Source organism: Salmo salar, chromosome ssa14 (genome assembly GCF_905237065.1).
Source record: "Salmo salar chromosome ssa14, Ssal_v3.1, whole genome shotgun sequence".
NCBI lineage: Eukaryota > Metazoa > Chordata > Actinopteri > Salmoniformes > Salmonidae > Salmo > Salmo salar.
The window spans coordinates 86,695,289-86,714,526 of record NC_059455.1 but is presented as its reverse complement, the minus strand read 5'-3'; the positions used below and the strand labels follow the sequence as shown (position 1 = coordinate 86,714,526).

The 19,238-nt window shown below is 46.6% G+C and overlaps 1 protein-coding gene across 4 annotated transcripts in view; it reads left to right on the top strand.

Annotated features, from left to right (window-relative positions):
- LOC106570524 (tax1-binding protein 1 homolog A) overlaps positions 1-19,153 on the top strand; it is a 51,458-nt gene extending 32,305 nt beyond the window's left edge. For 3 of the 4 annotated variants that reach the window (XM_045694914.1, XM_045694915.1, XM_045694916.1), the window contains exons 10-18: positions 927-1,103; positions 2,398-2,470; positions 2,547-3,145; positions 8,657-8,743; positions 10,969-11,155; positions 12,655-12,738; positions 15,970-16,166; positions 16,366-16,451; positions 17,562-19,153. In XM_045694914.1, the coding sequence (XP_045550870.1) occupies positions 927-1,103; positions 2,398-2,470; positions 2,547-3,145; positions 8,657-8,743; positions 10,969-11,155; positions 12,655-12,738; positions 15,970-16,166; positions 16,366-16,451; positions 17,562-17,772 (1,701 nt within the window). In that variant the 3' untranslated portion in view covers positions 17,773-19,153. The remainder of the gene's footprint in view (positions 1-926; positions 1,104-2,397; positions 2,471-2,546; positions 3,146-8,656; positions 8,744-10,968; positions 11,156-12,654; positions 12,739-15,969; positions 16,167-16,365; positions 16,452-17,561) is intronic. The other variant, XM_014142940.2, reaches the window with a different exon arrangement.
- The last annotated feature ends 85 nt before the right edge of the window (positions 19,154-19,238 follow it).

Below are 19,238 nucleotides of genomic sequence, written 5' to 3'. Positions count from 1 at the left end.
CTGCTATGTGCTGGAGACAAGTTTAGTAACTGAATATCAACACTGAATTATGTCTTTGTGCTGAACTACTCCCCCAACCCCCCACCCCCCCCCCACCCCCTAACCCTCCCTCCCCCACTCCCTCTGTCTGCTCCACCCTGCCCCTCTACCCCCTAACTCTCCCTCCCCCACTCCCTCTGTCTGCTCCACCCTCCCCCTCTACCCCCCTAACTCTCCCTCCCCCACTCCCTCTGTCTGCTCCACCCTCCCCCTCTACCCCCTAACTCTCCCTCCCCCACTCCCTCTGTCTGCTCCACCCTCCCCCTAACTCTCCCTCCCCCACTCCCTCTGTCTGCTCCACCCTCCCCCTCTACCCCCCTAACTCTCCCTCCCCCACTCCCTCTGTCTGCTCCACCCTCCCCCTCTACCCCCTAACTTTCCCTCCCCCACTCCCTCTGTCTGCTCCACCCTCCCCCTCTACCCCCCCTAACTCTCCCTCCCCCACATCCCTCTGTCTGCTCCACCCTCCCTCTCTACCCCCTAACTCTCCCTCCCCACTCCCTCTGTCTGCTCCACCCTCCCCCTCTACCCCCCTAACTCTCCCTCCCCCACTCCCTCTGTCTGCTCCACCCTCCAACTCTCCCTCCCCACTCCCACTGTCTGCTCCACCCTCCCCCTCTACCCCCCTAACTCTCCCTCCCCCACTCCCTCTGTCTGCTCCACCCTCCCCCTCTACCCCCTAACTCTCCCTCCCCACATCCCTCTGTCTGCTCCACCCTCCCCCTCTACCCCCCTAACTCTCCCTCCCCCACCTCCTCTGTCTGCTCCACCCTCCCCCTCTACCCCCTAACTCTCCCTCCCCCACTCTCTCTGTCTGCTCCACCCTCCCCCTCTACCCCCTAACTCTCCCTCCCCCACCTCCCTCTGTCTGCTCCACCCTCCCCCAGGGTGTGGGGACCTCCAGTGAGGGGGGGTGTGTGGTGTCTGAGGCGGAGGCTGAGCTACAGAGAGAAGTGGAGGAGATGAAGCTGCGTCTCCACATGGCTGCTGAGCACTACAAGGAGAAGTACAGGGAGTGTCAGCGGCTCCGCAGGCAGGTGGCCAAGATCAGCGAGGCCCAGGGGGTGAGTCCTGTCTGTCTGTCTGCAATACTGTACTACACCACATTGTCACAGCGCCATCTTGTGGTATATTAGATTTTTTTTACATTTGAGTAATTTAGCAGATGCTCTTATCCAGAGCGACTTACAGTTAGTGCATTTATATTCAGATAACTATATGGGACAACCACATATCACAGTCATAGTACGTACATTTTCCCTGTCAGAGCCAGTAAGGGGAAAAAGTCAAGTGGGAGTGTTTGTTCACAAAAGGCTTTTATTTTCTCCAGGTGGGGAAGAGGTAGTGCTGTGGGATTATTTAAGGTATTCTTTGAAGAGACAGGGTTTCAGATGTTTTCAGAGGATGGGCAGGGACTCTGCTGTCCTAGCTTCAGGGGGAGCTGATTCCACCATTGGGGTGCCAGGACAGAGAAGAGCTTTGACTGGGCGGAGACAAAGAGACCAGAGGTGGCAGAAAAAAGTGCTCGGGTTGGGGTGATTGGTTTGAGCCTAGCCTGAAGGTAGGGAGGGGAAGTTCCTCTTGCTGCTCTGTAGGTAAGCACCATAGTCTTGTAGTGGATGTGAGCTTCAACTGGAAGACAGTGGAGTGTGAGGAGGAGCGGGGTGACATGGGAAGGTTGAACACAGAGAGTCGCAGTAGTCCAGATGGGCCTTTTTGGTGGAGACTACGGTTTTGCCGGAACTCTCAATTTTGAACACATATGAACACAGAAGTTAATCACCCAGCTGACCAAATGGTGAGGAATAGGGTGCAGCCTAGTTGAGTCTGATGTCCACAGATTAATGGTGAGGAATAGGGTGCAGCCTAGTTGAGTCTGATGTCCACAGATTAATGGTGAGGAATAGGGTGCAGCCTAGTTGAGTCTGATGTCCACAGATTAATGGTGAGGAATAGGGTGCAGCCTAGTTGAGTCTGATGTCCACAGATTCATGGTGAGGAATAGGGTGCAGCCTAGTTGAGTCTGATGTCCACAGATTAATGGTGAGGAATAGGGTGCAGCCTAGTTGAGTCTGATGTCCACAGATTAATGGTGAGGAATAGGGTGCAGCCTAGTTGAGTCTGATGTCCACAGATTAATGGTGAGGAATAGGGTGCAGCCTAGTTGAGTCTGATGTCCACAGATTAATGGTGAGGAATAGGGTGCAGCCTAGTTGAGTCTGATGTCCACAGATTCATGGTGAGGAATAGGGTGCAGCCTAGTTGAGTCTGATGTCCACAGATTCATGGTGAGGAATAGGGTGCAGCCTAGTTGAGTCTGATGTCCACAGATTGATTCAACTTGTTTCCTGTTTGTAGGAGTCAAAGAGAAACGCTGCCACTGAGACGACACAGGAGCCTCTGACACCCAGTCCAGAGTCACCTACAGCAGGTACTGACACACACACACACTCACACACACACACATCTCTTTAATACTAAATCCTCTAACGTGTATATGTTTACAGGCAATCTGTCTGCAACTGGGCTGAGAGGAGACAGCGAGAGGCCGGTTGTCCCTAAACGGTGTGACAAAAACAGGGAACACACACACACTTACGCACAGACCGACGCACACACCAACACACACACCAACACACACACCGACACACACACCAACACATTCTCCGGCATGGAGACCATGAGAGCTGGGGAGAAAGAGTGGAAGAGGCGGAATGGGGAAGAGATGGAAAGAGAAGTGAGTGGAGAGGAGGAAGGGAAAGAAGATGGGAGTGTGGAAGAGGAGAGGAAGGAGGACAGGAGTGGAGGAGAGGAGAGGAAGGAGGACAGGAGTGGAGGAGAGGAGAGGAAGGAGGACAGGAGTGGAGGAGAGGAGAGCATGAAGATGGAGAGTTGGGTGGAGGTGGAGAATGAGAGGAAGAGTGCTGAAGAGGTGGATGAGAGGAGTGTGGAGGAGGATGAGAGGAGGAGTGCGGAGGAGGTAGAGAAAGAACAGACTTGTTCGGTGGAGGAGGAGCTGGCGAGGATGGAGGAGAAGTGGGCGGAGCAGTGTGCTATCAACGAGACGCTTAAGCAGAGACTGGCCAATGAGGAGGAGCGATTCAGGGTAAGTCTTCAACGCATACACACACACTATTCTCACACACACACGGTCATGCTCACATTTAAGAACAATAGTTGTACGCACACACACACCCAGTCTCTCTGCCAGGCTGATAAGGTTGTGTCTATGTCAGCCCTGTGAGGTCAGCTCAGTCTATATTGTTCCTCCTCTGGTCCCCATATTCCTGTGGACTGGCTCAGTGTGTGTGTGTGTGTGTGTGTGTGTGTGTGTGTGTGTGTGTGTGTGTGTGTGTGTGTGTGTGTGTGTGTGTGTGTGTGTGTGTGTGTGTGTGTGTGTGTGTGTGTGTGTGTGTGTGTGTGTGTGTGTGTGTGTGTGTGTGTGTGTGTGTGTGTGTGTGTGTGTGTGTGTGTGTGTGTGTGTGTGTGTGTGTGTGTGCGCGCGCGCGCAAGCGTGTGTTTCTCATGAGTGTGTACTTCTCTCAGAGTCAGTTAGGCGTGTGTGTGTGTTTGAGTTCTGTGAGTGAGTGTATGCTCATCTGTGCAGTAAATAGTAGGCTTTTTCCTTTGATAGTGTCTCCAGATAGAGATACATACACAGACACAGTTAGTAACCCTAGCCCTAATGGTCCGGAGAGAGATAAATACACAGACACAGTTAGTAACCCTAATGCTCCGGAGAGAGATAAATACACAGACACAGTTAGTAACCCTAGCCCTAATGCTCCGGAGAGAGATAAATACACAGACACAGTTAGTAACCCTAGCCCTAATGGTCCGGAGAGAGATAAATACACAGACACAGTTAGTAACCCTAGCCCTAATGGTCCGGAGAGAGATAAATACACAGACACAGTTAGTAACCCTAGCCCTAATGGTCCGGAGAGAGATAAATACACAGACACAGTTAGTAACCCTAGCCCTAATGGTCCGGAGAGAGATAAATACACAGACACAGGTAGTAACCCTAGCCCTAATGCTCCGGAGAGAGATAAATACACAGACACAGTTAGTAACCCTAGCCCTAATGGTCCGGAGAGAGATAAATACACAGACACAGTTAGTAACCCTAGCCCTAATGGTCCGGAGAGAGATAAATACACAGACACAGTTAGTAACCCTAGCCCTAATGGTCCGGAGAGAGATAAATACACAGACACAGTTAGTAACCCTAGCCCTAATGCTCCGGAGAGAGATAAATACACAGACACAGTTAGTAACCCTAATGCTCCGGAGAGAGATAAATACACAGACACAGTTAGTAACCCTAGCCCTAATGGTCCGGAGAGAGATAAATACACAGACACAGTTAGTAACCCTAGCCCTAATGGTCCGGAGAGAGATAAATACACAGACACAGTTAGTAACCCTAGCCCTAATGGTCCGGAGAGAGATAAATACACAGACACAGTTAGTAACCCTAGCCCTAATGGTCTGGAGAGAGATAAATACACAGACACAGGTAGTAACCCTAGCCCTAATGGTCCGGAGAGAGATAAATACACAGACACAGTTAGTAACCCTAGCCCTAATGGTCCGGAGAGAGATAAATACACAGACACAGTTAGTAACCCTAGCCCTAATGGTCTGGAGAGAGATAAATACACAGACACAGTTAGTAACCCTAGCCCTAATGGTCCGGAGAGAGATAAATACACAGACACAGTTAGTAACCCTAGCCCTAATGCTCCGGAGAGAGATAAATACACAGACACAGTTAGTAACCCTAGCCCTAATGGTCCGGAGAGAGATAAATACACAGACACAGTTAGTAACCCTAGCCCTAATGGTCCGGAGAGAGATAAATACACAGACACAGTTAGTAACCCTAGCCCTAATGGTCCGGAGAGAGATAAATACACAGACACAGTTAGTAACCCTAGCCCTAATGGTCCGGAGAGAGATAAATACACAGACACAGTTAGTAACCCTAGCCCTAATGGTCCGGAGAGAGATAAATACACAGACACAGTTAGTAACCCTAGCCCTAATGGTCCGGAGAGAGATAAATACACAGACACAGTTAGTAACCCTAGCCCTAATGCTCCGGAGAGAGATAAATACACAGACACAGTTAGTAACCCTAGCCCTAATGGTCCGGAGAGAGATAAATACACAGACACAGTTAGTAACCCTAGCCCTAATGGTCCGGAGAGAGATAAATACATAGACACAGTTAGTAACCCTAGCCCTAATGCTCCGGAGAGAGATAAATACACAGACACAGTTAGTAACCCTAGCCCTAATGGTCCGGAGAGAGATAAATACACAGACACAGTTAGTAACCCTAGCCCTAATGCTCCGGAGAGAGATAAATACACAGACACAGTTAGTAACCCTAGCCCTAATGGTCCGGAGAGAGATAAATACACAGACACAGTTAGTAACCCTAGCCCTAATGGTCCGGAGAGAGATAAATACACAGACACAGTTAGTAACCCTAGCCCTAATGGTCCGGAGAGAGATAAATACACAGACACAGTTAGTAACCCTAGCCCTAATGGTCCGGAGAGAGATAAATACACAGACACAGTTAGTAACCCTAGCCCTAATGGTCCGGAGAGAGATAAATACACAGACACAGTTAGTAACCCTAGCCCTAATGGTCCGGAGAGAGATAAATACACAGACACAGTTAGTAACCCTAGCCCTAATGGTCCGGAGAGAGATAAATACACAGACACAGTTAGTAACCCTAGCCCTAATGGTCCGGAGAGAGATAAATACACAGACACAGTTAGTAACCCTAGCCCTAATGGTCCGGAGAGAGATAAATACACAGACACAGGTAGTAACCCTAGCCCTAATGGTCCGGAGAGAGATAAATACACAGACACAGTTAGTAACCCTAGCCCTAATGGTCCGGAGAGAGATAAATACACAGACACAGTTAGTAACCCTAGCCCTAATGGTCCGGAGAGAGATAAATACACAGACACAGGTAGTAACCCTAGCCCTAATGGTCCGGAGAGAGATAAATACACAGACACAGTTAGTAACCCTAGCCCTAATGGTCCGGAGAGAGACACACACACACACAGTGAAGAGGAGTAGAGGAGATGCATCAGAGATGAAGGGAGGATAGAAGGAAAACGAGGGGAAGGAAGGAGAGAAGAAAATCGAGGCATAGAGCAAGGGAGAGAATTGAGAGGGACCTGCTCGTCAAAAATGTCATTCCAAAAACATGGGCATTAAAATGGAGTTGGTCCCTCCTTTGCTGCAATAACAGCCTCCACTCTTCTGGGAAGGCTTTCCACTAGATGTTGGAACATTGCTGCAGGGACTTGCTTCCATTCAGCCACAAGAGCATTAGTGAGGTCGGCTCGCAGTCAACATTCCAATTCATCCCAAAGGTGTTCGATGGTGTTTTGGTCTGGGCTCTGTGCACACCAGTCAAGTTCTTCCACACCGATCTCGACAAACCATTTCTGTATAGACCTCGCTTTGTGCACGGGGCATTGTCATGCTGAAACAGGAAAGGGCCTTCCCCAAACTGTTGCCACAAATTTGGAAGCACAGAATTGCTAGAGCTGCCCCGGTCTCTGGAGTGATGGCGACGCGTGATTCATCACTCCATAGAATGTGTTTCCACTGCTCCAGAGTCCAATGGTGGCGAGCTTTACACCTCTCCAGCCAAAGCTTGGTATTGCGCATGGTGATCTTAGGCTTGTGTGCGGCAGCTCAGCCATGGAAACTAATTTCATGAAGCTCCCGACAAACAGTTATTGTGCTGACGTTGCTTCCAGGGGCAGTTTGGAACTCTGTAGTGAGTGTTACAACCGAGGACAGGCGATTTTTATGCGCTTCAGGACTCGACGGTCCTGTTCTGTGAGCTTGTTTGGCCTACCACTTTGCGGCTGAGACGTTGTTGCTCCTAGACTTTCCACTTCACAATAACAGCACTTACAGTTGACCGGGGCAGCTCTAGCAGGGCAGAAATTTGACAAACTGACCTGTTGGAAAGGTGGTATCCGATGACGGTGCCACGTTGAAAGTCACTGAGCTCTTCAGTAAGGCCATTCCACTGCCAATGTTTGTCTATGGAGATTGCATAGCGGTGTGCTTGATTATATACACCTGTCCACCACGGGTGTTGCTGAAATAGAAGAATCCAGTCATTTGAAGGGGTGTCCACATACTTTTGGCCATGTAGTATACAGTACATATACTTTAGTACATTCGGAAAGTATTTTATTTTCCTCATTAATCTACACACAATACCCCATAATGACAAAGCAAAAACAGATTTTTCAGACGCTTTACCCAGCACTTTGTTGAAGCTCCTTTGGCAGCGATTACAGCCTTGAGGCTTCTTGGGTATGATGCTACAAGCTTGGCACACCTGTATTTGGGGAGTTTCCCCATTCTTCTCTGCAGATTCTCTCAAGCTCTGTCAGGTTGGATGGGGAGCGTTGCTGTACAACTATTTTCAGGTCTCTCCAGAGATGTTCGATCGGGTTCAAGTCCGGGCTCTGACTGGGCCACTCAAGGACATTCAAAGACTTGTCCCGAAGCCACTCCTGCATTGTCTTGGCTGTGTGGTTAGGGTCGTCCTGTTGGAAGGTGAACCTTCACCCCAGTCTGAGGTCATGAGCGCTCTGGAGCAGGTTTTCATCAAGGATCCCTCTGCACTTTTCTCCGTTCATCTTTCCCTTGATCCTTACTAGTCTCACAGTCCCTGCCGCTGAAAAACATCCCCACAGCATGATACTCCCACCACCACTGTGGGGATGGTGCCAGGGTTCCTCCAGACGTGACGCTTGGCATTCCAATTCATTCTTGGTTTCATCAGACCAGAGAATGTTGTTTCTATTGGTCTGAGAGTCTTTAGGTAAACTCCAAGCAGCCTGTCATGTACCTTTTACTGAGGAGTGGCTTCAGTCTGGCCACTCTACCATTAAGGCCTGATTGGTGGAGTTCTGCAGAGATGGTTGTCCTTCTGGAAGGTTCTCCCATCTCCACTTAGGAACTCTGGAGCTCTGTCAGAGTGACCATCGGGTTCTTGGTCACCTCCCCGACCAAGGCCCTTCTCCCCCGATTACTCTGTTTGGCTGGGCGGCCAGCTCTATGAAGAGTCTTGGTGGTTCCAAACTTCTTCCATTTAAGAATGAGTTCTTGGGGACCTTCAATGCTGCTGAAATGTTTTGGTACCCTTCCCCAGATCTGTGGCTCGACACAATCCTGTCTCAGAGCTCTATGGACAATTCCTTCGACCTCATGGCTTGGTTTTTGATCTGAAATGCACTCACTGTCAACTGTGGGACCTTATATAGACTGGTGTGTGCCTTTCCAAATCATGTCCAAACAATTGAATTTACCACATGTGAACTCCAATCAAGTTGTAGAAACATCTCAAGGATGATCAATGGAAACAATTTTGGGTCTCAGAGCAAAGGGTCTGAATACAAAACATTTCTAAAAACCTGTTTTAGCTTTGTCATTATGGGGTATTGTGTGGAGATTGATGAGGTAGCTTAACAATGTGCATACGGTGCCTTCAGAAAGTATTCACACCCCTTGGCTTTCTCCCCAAAAATGTGTGTTACAAATTGTGTAGATCCAGATGGTAGAGAGGGCCATGGAGGTGACAGAGCTGAAGGAGAGTCTGGCTCAGGCCCTCAGAGAGAAGAACCAACTCAAGGAGGTACAATGAACATTCACCAGTTATAACAGTTTTTATTAAGTGCTTTCATAGAGCTACTACTGAAGCCTGCAGGAGTTTATATTATATTTAATATATCTATTTTTTTACAATTAACCTTTATTTAACTTGGCAAGTCAGTTAAGAACAAATTATTCTTTACAATGACGGCCTACCGGGAAACAACTGCCTCGTTAAGGGACAGAACGACAGATTTTTACCTTGTCAGCTCGGGGATTCGATCCAGCAGCCTTTCGGTTACTGGCCCAACGCTCTAACCACTAGGCTACCTGCCGCCCCATAATAAGCCTACCAAAAGCACTGAATTTACCAACCTACTACTATTTATGTAGCTTCCTCCCTCTCCCCCAATATCTAGATTCCAACTAATGATACTGTTCTGCCATCATACACTAACCATTAAATGGTGCAAATGTCATCCTCTGTGTTTGTTTCACCCCGTGGTCAGCCTCGTTTAAATGTTAACTTCATTAGTGCAGGGCTATCTAGTTTATCAAGAGAGGGGGAGGAGAAAGAAAATCGGTCTTTTCACAAAATTGCCACAAACTATTATGACCCCTCTATGGAAAGATGAGACTCACGATGGCATGCTCCCTTTTGCTCTACGGCCCCCACAAGTGTATTGGGACTCGTCTGATGTCGGTACAGCCGATCTGCCATCTTCTGTCTGTAGCCTCCCAACAGTTTGGGCTACTCAATAATATGACCCCTCTGTGGAAAGGTGAGACTCTCACGAACACGTACATGTTTTGCTCTAGGATGCCCACAGGTCTCACAAGACTCCTCTGAAGGTCCCCCTATACCAGTTGAAAAAATGAATGGAAGTACAGTACCAGTCAGGTTTGGACACAACTACTCATTCCAGGTTTTTTCATAATTTGTACTATTTTCTACATTGTAGAATAATAGTGAAGACATCAAAACTATGAAATAACACATATGGAATCATGTAGTAACCAAACAAGTGTTAAACAAATCAAAATATATTTTACATTTAAGATTCTTCAAAGTAGCCACCTTTGCCTTGATGACTTTGCACACTTGGCATTGTCTCAACCAGCTTCACCTGGAATGCTTTTCCAACAGTCTTGAAGGAGTTCCCACATATGATGAGCACTTGTTGGCTGCTTTTCCTTCACTCTGCGGTCCAACTCATCCCAAAACCTTGGATGAGTAGGTGTGTCCAAACTGTTGACTGGTACTGTATATATGGAGAATGTTTAGTGCCAAAAATAAGGGGTTAAATACAGTAAAAAATATTTCATGTTAACTGATCTTTCTTATATCTCTCAGATATAGGACAGACACTTCATAATAAACGTCCTTTTCATTTTGGGGGGGGGGACTAGCTGTTGTTCCATGTAGTGAATCTGTTAGTCAATGCGTTTGTATGGGCTAATAGCAAAGGCCAAATTCATATATATATTTTTTGGTACTTAAAGGGTATTAAAATATAAAATCAAATAGCAAAATTATCCTTGGTATGAGTCATGACCTTCTTTAAAACAATTCCATAAAGCTTAGGGCTTAGACTGTAATGGGTTAAAGCTAGAATCCTTAGTTGCTACATCCATCCTGGACTTAATTCGTGATATATACTCATTGATTCTTGAAAAATATAACTTCTAAATGCCTCATGAGTTTAGTTCAACTGTCGAACCCCATCAAAACCCAACATAACGCTTGTTTTACTCCAATGTTTGTTAACAATGTAAATGTAAACAAACACTGTATAGCCTGAAAACATTGTTAAAACTATCATTTCGATATGTATGGTCAGTCCTTGCATCCATAGCTCTGTCTATGAATTTGAGAGTGGTGACATTTCTCCAGGCCCATCCCTCAGCTTTTTACCAAAACAGAGGCGGGGTGACTCTTTGTTATTGTTTCAGTTAAGGCCTCTAGCTGTTAAAGTCGGGTAATGTCAAGAGGAAATCACGCCCCTTGACATTGGTTTTGTTGTTGGACCTCAATAGAAATAAGCCTTCAGACTTTGTGTTTTTACCCTCAATCATTTTTTATGTAAATACTGCTTTTAATTATCCAATACATTTAATCAACCAATCAAACAAACAAACCCTAAATGATTGAAAAGATAAGCACCGTCTGATTACCTGGTTTTCTTGCTTTTATTCGGTGCTAAAATCTTTTCCAATAATTTGTTTTGTTTTAAGTTGTTCTCACTGGCCATCTTCTCCCCATGCCAGGAGCTGCAGCAGTGTCAGGGCCGACAGAGGGAGCAGGAGGCTGATGGTCAGGGGTCAGAGGTCAAACAGCCTGTGTTGCTGCGCTACCCACTTCCCTACCCCCAGGACCCCTCCCCACCCCCCCTGGTACCCCAGAGACCTGCAGAGCTGCAGTACGGGAACCCCTACTCCACCGACAACACTCGAGGTGAGACCCCCCCACACCCAGCTACACTACATGTAAAAAGTATGTGGACAAATTAGTGGATTCGGCTATTTCAGCCACACCCATTGCTGACAGGTGTATAAAAATCGAGCACACCGCCATGCAATCTCCATAGACAAACATTGGCAGTAGAATCGCCGTACTAAAGAGCTCAGTGACTTTCAATGTGGCGCTATCATAGGATGCCACCTTTCCAACAAGTCAGTTCGTCAAATTTCTGCCCTGCTAGAGCTGCCCCAGTCAACTGTAAGTGCTGTTAATGTGAAGTGGAACATCTAAGAGCAACAACAGCTCAGCCGGTAAGTGGTAAGCCACACAGGCTCACAGAACAGGGCCGCCAAGTGATGAAGCTTGTGGTGCGTAAAAATCGCCTGTCCTCGGTTGCAACACTCACTCCCGAGTTCCAAACTGCCTCTGGAACAGGGGCGGAAATCCCGGGGGGGACGGGGGACACACGACCCCCCCATCCTGGGAAAAATATGATTTGTCCCCCCCAATATATCACTGAAACATAACTATGTAATTGTGCTGATTATAGACACTTAATAGCGCGTTTTTAAGTTTCAAAAGATTGCGACCCCCCCTCCACCCTTTTCCTCACAATGGTTTGATCCACTGGCAAGGTAACAGAGGGGTCGTGTCTACTGTCTGAAAGGCACTCAATGCACGTAACTGACGTGAGGTTAATCCAGTCAATCGCACACACACACTAGCTGAATATGCAGAGCTAGCGCGCAAATATGAACTATTAAGCTAGCTAGTACCTATTCCATTTATGTGGCCTCGTCAAAGATGGAATCTTTGCTATCGTCAATTTATTCCGAGATCAGCATGCAGATGATGTAAGTTAGTGCTTCAAAGTCCCTGTGATAAGGTTAGCGATAAACTGAAGTCCAAACTGAACAGAACTACACTCTCTTCTACCATTGTCTTAAATATATTTAATGGTCTCGTTGCAAAAGCTAAATTGTCGCAAGGGAACTTTTATTTATTTATTTTATTTAACCCGGGTAGCAAAGATTATAGCAAACACCACTGAAACGGAATTGGTGCTCGCTAGCTTTGCAAATTCAGCTATTGTTGGAAGCCAGCCAATATGAAACAAACTATTAAAATTACAAAAGGTTGCAGCATATGTTGTGTAAATGGTGAACTCATACAGCTGTCAACTCTTGTCATTTTAATCCGTTTCACATTTGCTAGCTACCTTTTAGATCGAAGCCCAAATAGAATGATAAAAGATAAGATGATAGAAGCCCATCTCCTACTGTAAATAACCTACACACTGTGTGTGTGTGTGTAGCCAGCCAGCCAGGTAGAAAAATGGCAGAAAAATAAAAGACGGACATCAGAGTATTTTTCAGTACACCAAAACGCAAAGTAAGAACCCTAGTAGCCTAATATCTCAAAGACTAGTTGATAAAATGTTCATAAGAAAGAAGTGAAATGCTAATGGGAATGTTTCACAATGATGTCATTAGGCAGAGCAGGCAACAGATGGCACACAGACAGCAGAGTTGGGGACAGATATGCAGGGACAGACTGGCAGAGACAGGGAGTCTCAGGTAAGTTTGTTGAGTCTTTGTTTGGCAACATTATGAAAGGTTCTCAATTTTTTTGACTTGTAAAATAGGAACATAATTGGAAAATGCCATGGATACCCCCACTCTCAACTTAAACTGGTGACTGAACTAAGATTTGTTAAAGGCAATGTTATTGACGTTGTGAGTAGTTGTGTAGTTTTGGGTACCGGTAGTTAGGAGTACGGCAAACACCTTATTTCTTTGGTTCCTCAATATACATTTACCATATTACAATGTAGGCTACGTGTTACAGCACTACTTTTGGTGTCCCCCTCAGGAATTGCTCTTGAGAAGATTTCATGTAATTGTCCCCCCCAAAGTTGATATCAGATTTTCGCCCCTGCTCTGGAAGCAACGTCAGCACAAGAGCTGTTCGTCGGGAGCTTCATGAAATGGGTTTCTATGGCCGAGCAGCCGCACACAAGCTTAATACTCTGACTACACCACTCGCGTCGCAAAATAAATGTAGAAATCTATGTTATTCAATTATTGCTCACACGCGTCAACGAGCGTCTGCATTGCAAGGGCTAAACTAGAAGTCCTTTCTATTTCTGATGCAGATCGTGCTGCAAGTCCTGCCTCTCCCATCTCCTCATTGGTTTATAGCAGCAGGTACCCACGTGCCATCTCCTCATTGGTTATACCCACGTGGGGGATTGAAAGACGAACTGTTTTGCCGGTTGTCGTGGTAATACTATGAAAGTTTACATGCCAATCACCATATAAGTTCAAAGATGAAAAATCCTGGAAGGAGGAGAGATGACTAGAAACGATTCGGTTGACCATTTTATGTGTGGTTAATTGTCGGAGTAGAGGACCTTGTGTATTTCAGGTAAAATAACAACCTAATGTTTATATCCCAGGACAAATTAGCTAGCAACAGCAAACTAGCTAAATAGGACAAATTAGCTAGCAACAGCAAACTAGCTAAATAGGACAAATTAGCTAGCAACAGCAAACTAGCTAAATAGGACAAATTAGCTAGCAACAGCAAACTAGCTAAATAGGACAAATTAGCTAGCAACAGCAAACTAGCTAAATAGGACAAATTAGCTAGCAACAGCAAACTAGCTAAATAGGACAAATTAGCTAGCAACAGCAAACTAGCTAAATAGGACAAATTAGCTCGCAACAGCAAACTAGCTAAATAGGACAAATTAGCTAGCAACAGCAAACTAGCTAAATAGGACAAATTAGCTAGCAACAGCAAACTAGCTAAATAGGACAAATTAGCTAGCAACAGCAAACTAGCTAAATAGGACAAATTAGCTAGCAACAGCAAACTAGCTAAATAGGACAAATTAGCTAGCAACAGCAAGCTAGCTAAATAGGACAAATTAGCTAGCAACAGCAAACTAGCTAAATAGGACAAATTAGCTAGCAACAGCAAACTAGCTAAATAGGACAAATTAGCTCGCAACAGCAAACTAGCTAAATAGGACAAATTAGCTAGCAACAGCAAACTAGCTAAATAGGACAAATTAGCTAGCAACAGCAAACTAGCTAAATAGGACAAATTAGCTCGCAACAGCAAACTAGCTAAATAGGACAAATTAGCTAGCAACAGCAAACTAGCTAAATAGGACAAATTAGCTAGCAACAGCAAACTAGCTAAATAGGACAAATTAGCTAGCAACAGCAAACTAGCTAAATAGGACAAATTAGCTAGCAACAGCAAACTAGCTAAATAGGACAAATTAGCTAGCAACAGCAAACTAGCTAAATAGGACAAATTAGCTAGCAACAGCAAGCTAGCTAAATAGGACAAATTAGCTAGCAACAGCAAGCTAGCTAAATAGGACAAATGAAAGTTTAGATGCCAGTTTAGATGCAAGCTAACTAGCTAAATTGCCATAAATGTTTAATGCTTTTCGACCTGTACCCAAATGAATGTCATTGGTTCAGAGTTTGTTTTGATATTCTAACCTGTGTGTGGTGATCGCGTTTTGTGTAGGGGGACAACATTTATGCACGATGGCGCACGTGCGCAGCCGGTTTCGGTTCCGTGTCAGATCACAATGCCAAGCGTCGGCGTAAAGCTCACTGCCATTGGACTCAGGAGCAGTGGAAACGCGTTCTCTGGAGTGATGAATCACACTTCACCACCTGGCAGTCCGACAGACAACTTTGGGTTTGATGGAGGCCATGAGAACGCTACGTGCCCCAATGCATAGTGCCAACTGTAAAGTCTGGTGGAGGAGGAATAATGGTCTGGGGCTGTTTTTTAGTTCCAGTGAAGGGAAATCTTAATGCATGCAACATTATGGACGATTCTGTGCTTCCAACTTTATGGCAACAGTTTGGGGAAGGCCCTTTCCTGTTTCAGCATGACAATGCCCCGTGCACAAAACGAGGTCCATACAGAAATGATTTGTCGAGATCGATGTGGAAGAACTTGACTGGCCTGCACAGAGCCCTGACCTCATCCCCATCGAACACCTTTGGGATGAATTGGAACGCCGACTGCGATCCAGGCCTCATCACCCAACATCAGTGCCCGACCTCACTAATGGTCTTGTAGCTGAATGGTAGCAAGTCCCCGCAGCAATGTTCCAACATCTAGTGGAAAGCCTTCCCAGAAGAGTGGAGGCTGTTATAGCAGCAAAGGGGGGACCAACTCCATATTAATGCCCATGATTTTGGAATGGCATGTTGCTTGTCAACATACTTTTGGCAATGTAGTGTGTCTGATCCGTCTGTCTCTGGCTGTAATCTCTCAGTACCATCTCTGTCTAGCATTGTCTACACTGTGTTTCTATGTCCCAGCTTCTGTACTATCCGTCTGATTCTATCTTAGACATGCGCAGCCTGGGAGCCTGTCTCTCTTGGTCTCTATCTCTCAATACTGTCTCTATCTAGCATTATCTACACTGTGTTTCTATTTCCCAGATTATTTTCTATTGCTCCCAGGCTACCCATCTCTCCCTCTCTCCATTTCAGCCCTGTCTGTCTCTCTTGGTCTCCTTCTCCTCTCTCTCCTCCATTTCAGCCCTGTCTGTCTCTCTTGGTCTCCTTCTCCTCTCTCTCCTCCATTTCAGCCCTGTCTGTCTCTCTTGGTCTCCTTCTCCTCTCTCTCCTCCATTTCAGCCCTGTCTGTCTCTCTTGGTCTCCCTCTCTTCTCTCTTCCATTTCAGCCCTGTCTGTCTCTCTTGGAGAGATGGAGACCATCTTCTGCACACACACTCTTAAACACTTCCTGTTTCCTGTGTCCAGACGGGGCAGACGGCGCCCTGTCCCCGGAGCAGATGCTCCGCCCCCCTCCTGAGGCCCCTGGTGCGTGCGCCCCTCCGGCCCCCTCACCGACCCCAGGTGCAGACTGGGAGAGAGAGGTGGTCTGCATCCAGCCCTCTTCCTCACGAAGCATGAGCCCCCCTGACGGACTGGAACACTCCCCCGAGGAGCCACGCAACGTGAGTACACACACACACACACACATCCTCACCTCAAACATTAGGGAGGGAAACGCAAAACTGAGTTAGATCAATGTATAGGGGTGACTTGTTCTGTTCCCTTATTGGGAGGACATCACACATCCTCTAGCTCTATTAACACACTATTAAACTGAGGAGAGAGCTGTCAGTGAGGTGTGTGTGTGTCTCTATACTGTAGGTCGGTGATGGGGAGCAGCCTGCCTGCAATCATCAGGCCAGCAGCAGACTTACCGCTAACAGGAGCAGCTTCTGTTTCGACCCCAGGTAACACACACATATGACCCACACAGACAATACACAAAATACTATCCCAGCTAACCCAACACTCTCTCTCTCCCCCCTGCTCTCTTTCTCCCCCCTGCTCTCTCTCCCCCCTCTGCTCCTTCTCTCTCCCATCTGATCCTTCTCTCTCCCATCTGCTCCTTCTCTCTCTCCCATCTGATCCTTCTCTCTCCCATCTGCTCCTTCTCTCTCTCCCATCTGCTCCTTCTCTCTCTCCCATCTGCTCCTTCTCTCTCTCCCATCTGCTCCTTCTCTCTCTCCCATCTGATCCTTCTCTCTCCCATCTGCTCCTTCTCTCTCTCCCATCTGATCCTTCTCTCTCTCCCATCTGCTCCTTCTCTCTCTCCCATCTGATCCTTCTCTCTCTCCCATCTGCTCCTTCTCTCTCCCATCTGCTCCTTCTCTCTCTCCCATCTGCTCCTTCTCTCTCTCCCATCTGATCCTTCTCTCTCTCCCATCTGATCCTTCTCTCTCCCATCTGCTCCTTCTCTCTCTCCCATCTGATCCTTCTCTCTCCCATCTGCTCCTTCTCTCTCTCCCATCTGCTCCTTCTCTCTCTCCCATCTGATCCTTCTCTCTCCCATCTGCTCCTTCTCTCTCTCCCATCTGATCCTTCTCTCTCTCCCATCTGATCCTTCTCTCTCCCATCTGCTCCTTCTCTCTCCCATCTGATCCTTATCTCTCCCATCTGCTCCTTCTCTCTCCCATCTGCTCCTTCTCTCTCCCATCTGCTCCTTCTCTCTCTCCCATCTGCTCCTTCTCTCTCTCCCATCTGCTCCTTCTCTCTCTCCCATCTGATCCTTCTCTCTCCCATCTGATCCTTCTCTCTCCCATCTGCTCCTTCTCTCTCCCATCTGATCCTTCTCTCTCTCCCATCTGATCCTTCTCTCTCCCATCTGATCCTTCTCTCTCCCATCTGATCCTTCTCTCTCTCCCATCTGATCCTTCTCTCTCCCATCTGATCCTTCTCTCTCCCATCTGCTCCTTCTCTCTCTCCCATCTGCTCCTTCTCTCTCTCCCATCTGCTCCTTCTCTCTCCCATCTGCTCCTTCTCTCTCTCCTCGTTTCTATGGTCTTTCTCCCTCCACTCAGTGGTGAGGTTCACAAGCGCTGTCCGTTGTGCGAGGTGATTTTCCCGCCCCACTTTGAGCAGCGTAGCTTTGAGCAGCACGTGGAGAGCCACTGGAAGGTGTGTCCTGTGTGCTCTGAGCAGTTCCCCCTGGACTGCCATCAGCAGCTCTTCCAGAAGCACGTGCTCACACACTTTGACGGCCATGTGCTAAACTTCGCCAACATGGAGTAGCAGGGCAGTGTGTGTGTGAAAGGGAAGGTTTGAATTAAGGGATGTAAAGAAGAATAAAGGAACATTTACTCAAATGGGGGTCGGGATGATTTCATTCAAATTTAACTCGGACCAAGAAGGGAGATTCCAAATCAAGATGAGAAAAGTCATTGGCGGTAAATTTCACTTTTAATGTTGGAAATGGAATTAACTCCAGCCCTGGCCTCACACACTTCCACGAGAACATGCTACCTTTCAAAAACATCAAGGAGTGTGTGTATGACTTTGTAAAGGGGGGAGTTTGTCAGTTTAGGGAAATTACAACAACAACAACATTTTTGCGTGAGGTTTCGGAGCTCTTTGGTTTTGTCCCATGTTGATGATATCATCACTGCATGTGTTTAGTATCTGTAGGATTCATCTGCGTTAATCAGCCAGTCAATAGTAGCTACTTTACAAGACTTCATGTTCTGTTCTGTTCCCAGTCACTCTGTGGCCACATGTAGAAACAGGTGACATCCAGGGATGGGAGGAAGGGGTTAGGATCTTGGGAGGAGATATGTGGTCTTGAAGCACCTCCAGTATGATTCAAACTCTTGTCAGCAAAAGATGTCAGACGGTTAAAAAATAATTAGCACTATTGTTTGACTGCACTGAAAATACTTTTATTCTGAATGTATAGTGTGTGTGTGTATAACTGGGTGGTTCAAGCCCTGAATGCTGATAGCTGTGCTATATTAGACCGTATACCACTGGTATGGCAAAACAACTATTTTTACTGCTCTAATTTCTTTGGTAACCAGTTTATAATAGCAATAAGGCACCTCAGGGGATTGTGATGTATGGCCAATATACCACGGCTAAGGGCTGTATCCATCGTGCATAAAGAACGGCCCTTAGCCGTGGTATATTGGCCATATACCACACCCCCTCGGGCCTTATTGTTGAAATAAAAATATATATATGAGAAGTAGAACTATTATGGAGAAATGTTTCAATTGCTGTTGTGACAATGTAATCCCACATGTTTTAGTAATGACAGATTGTTTTACTTCCTGGTCTCCATTCACTGGATAGGCTAATATTCTCCTGGACATTCCACTTCAGTTGATTGGACGGAAGGTAACACGAACGCTATAGAAAACTACTGTACTCTTTCACCGTGTTAAGATTCTAACGATTGTCATCTTTACCTCCTTTGTTTGGGTCAAAGTAAATTCTTGTGCGCGCGTCTCTGATTCCTGTCAGTCTGAGATTTTACTGTTCTTTCAATGTGACCACAGTGCTGTACTTTTGGCTTCAAAAGTTGCACACGTGTGTCTGTCATGTGTGTCGGCCCTTTGAAAGTGTGTGTGTAGGTTTGTATGTGAGCATTACAAATAAAGTACGCTTGTCAAATGGATACAATTGTCTTTCCATCTTCTGGGTCAAACCCCCCCCAACCCCATTCAGACAGTTCTGGCTAATGTTGTCTTTATTTTTTCATG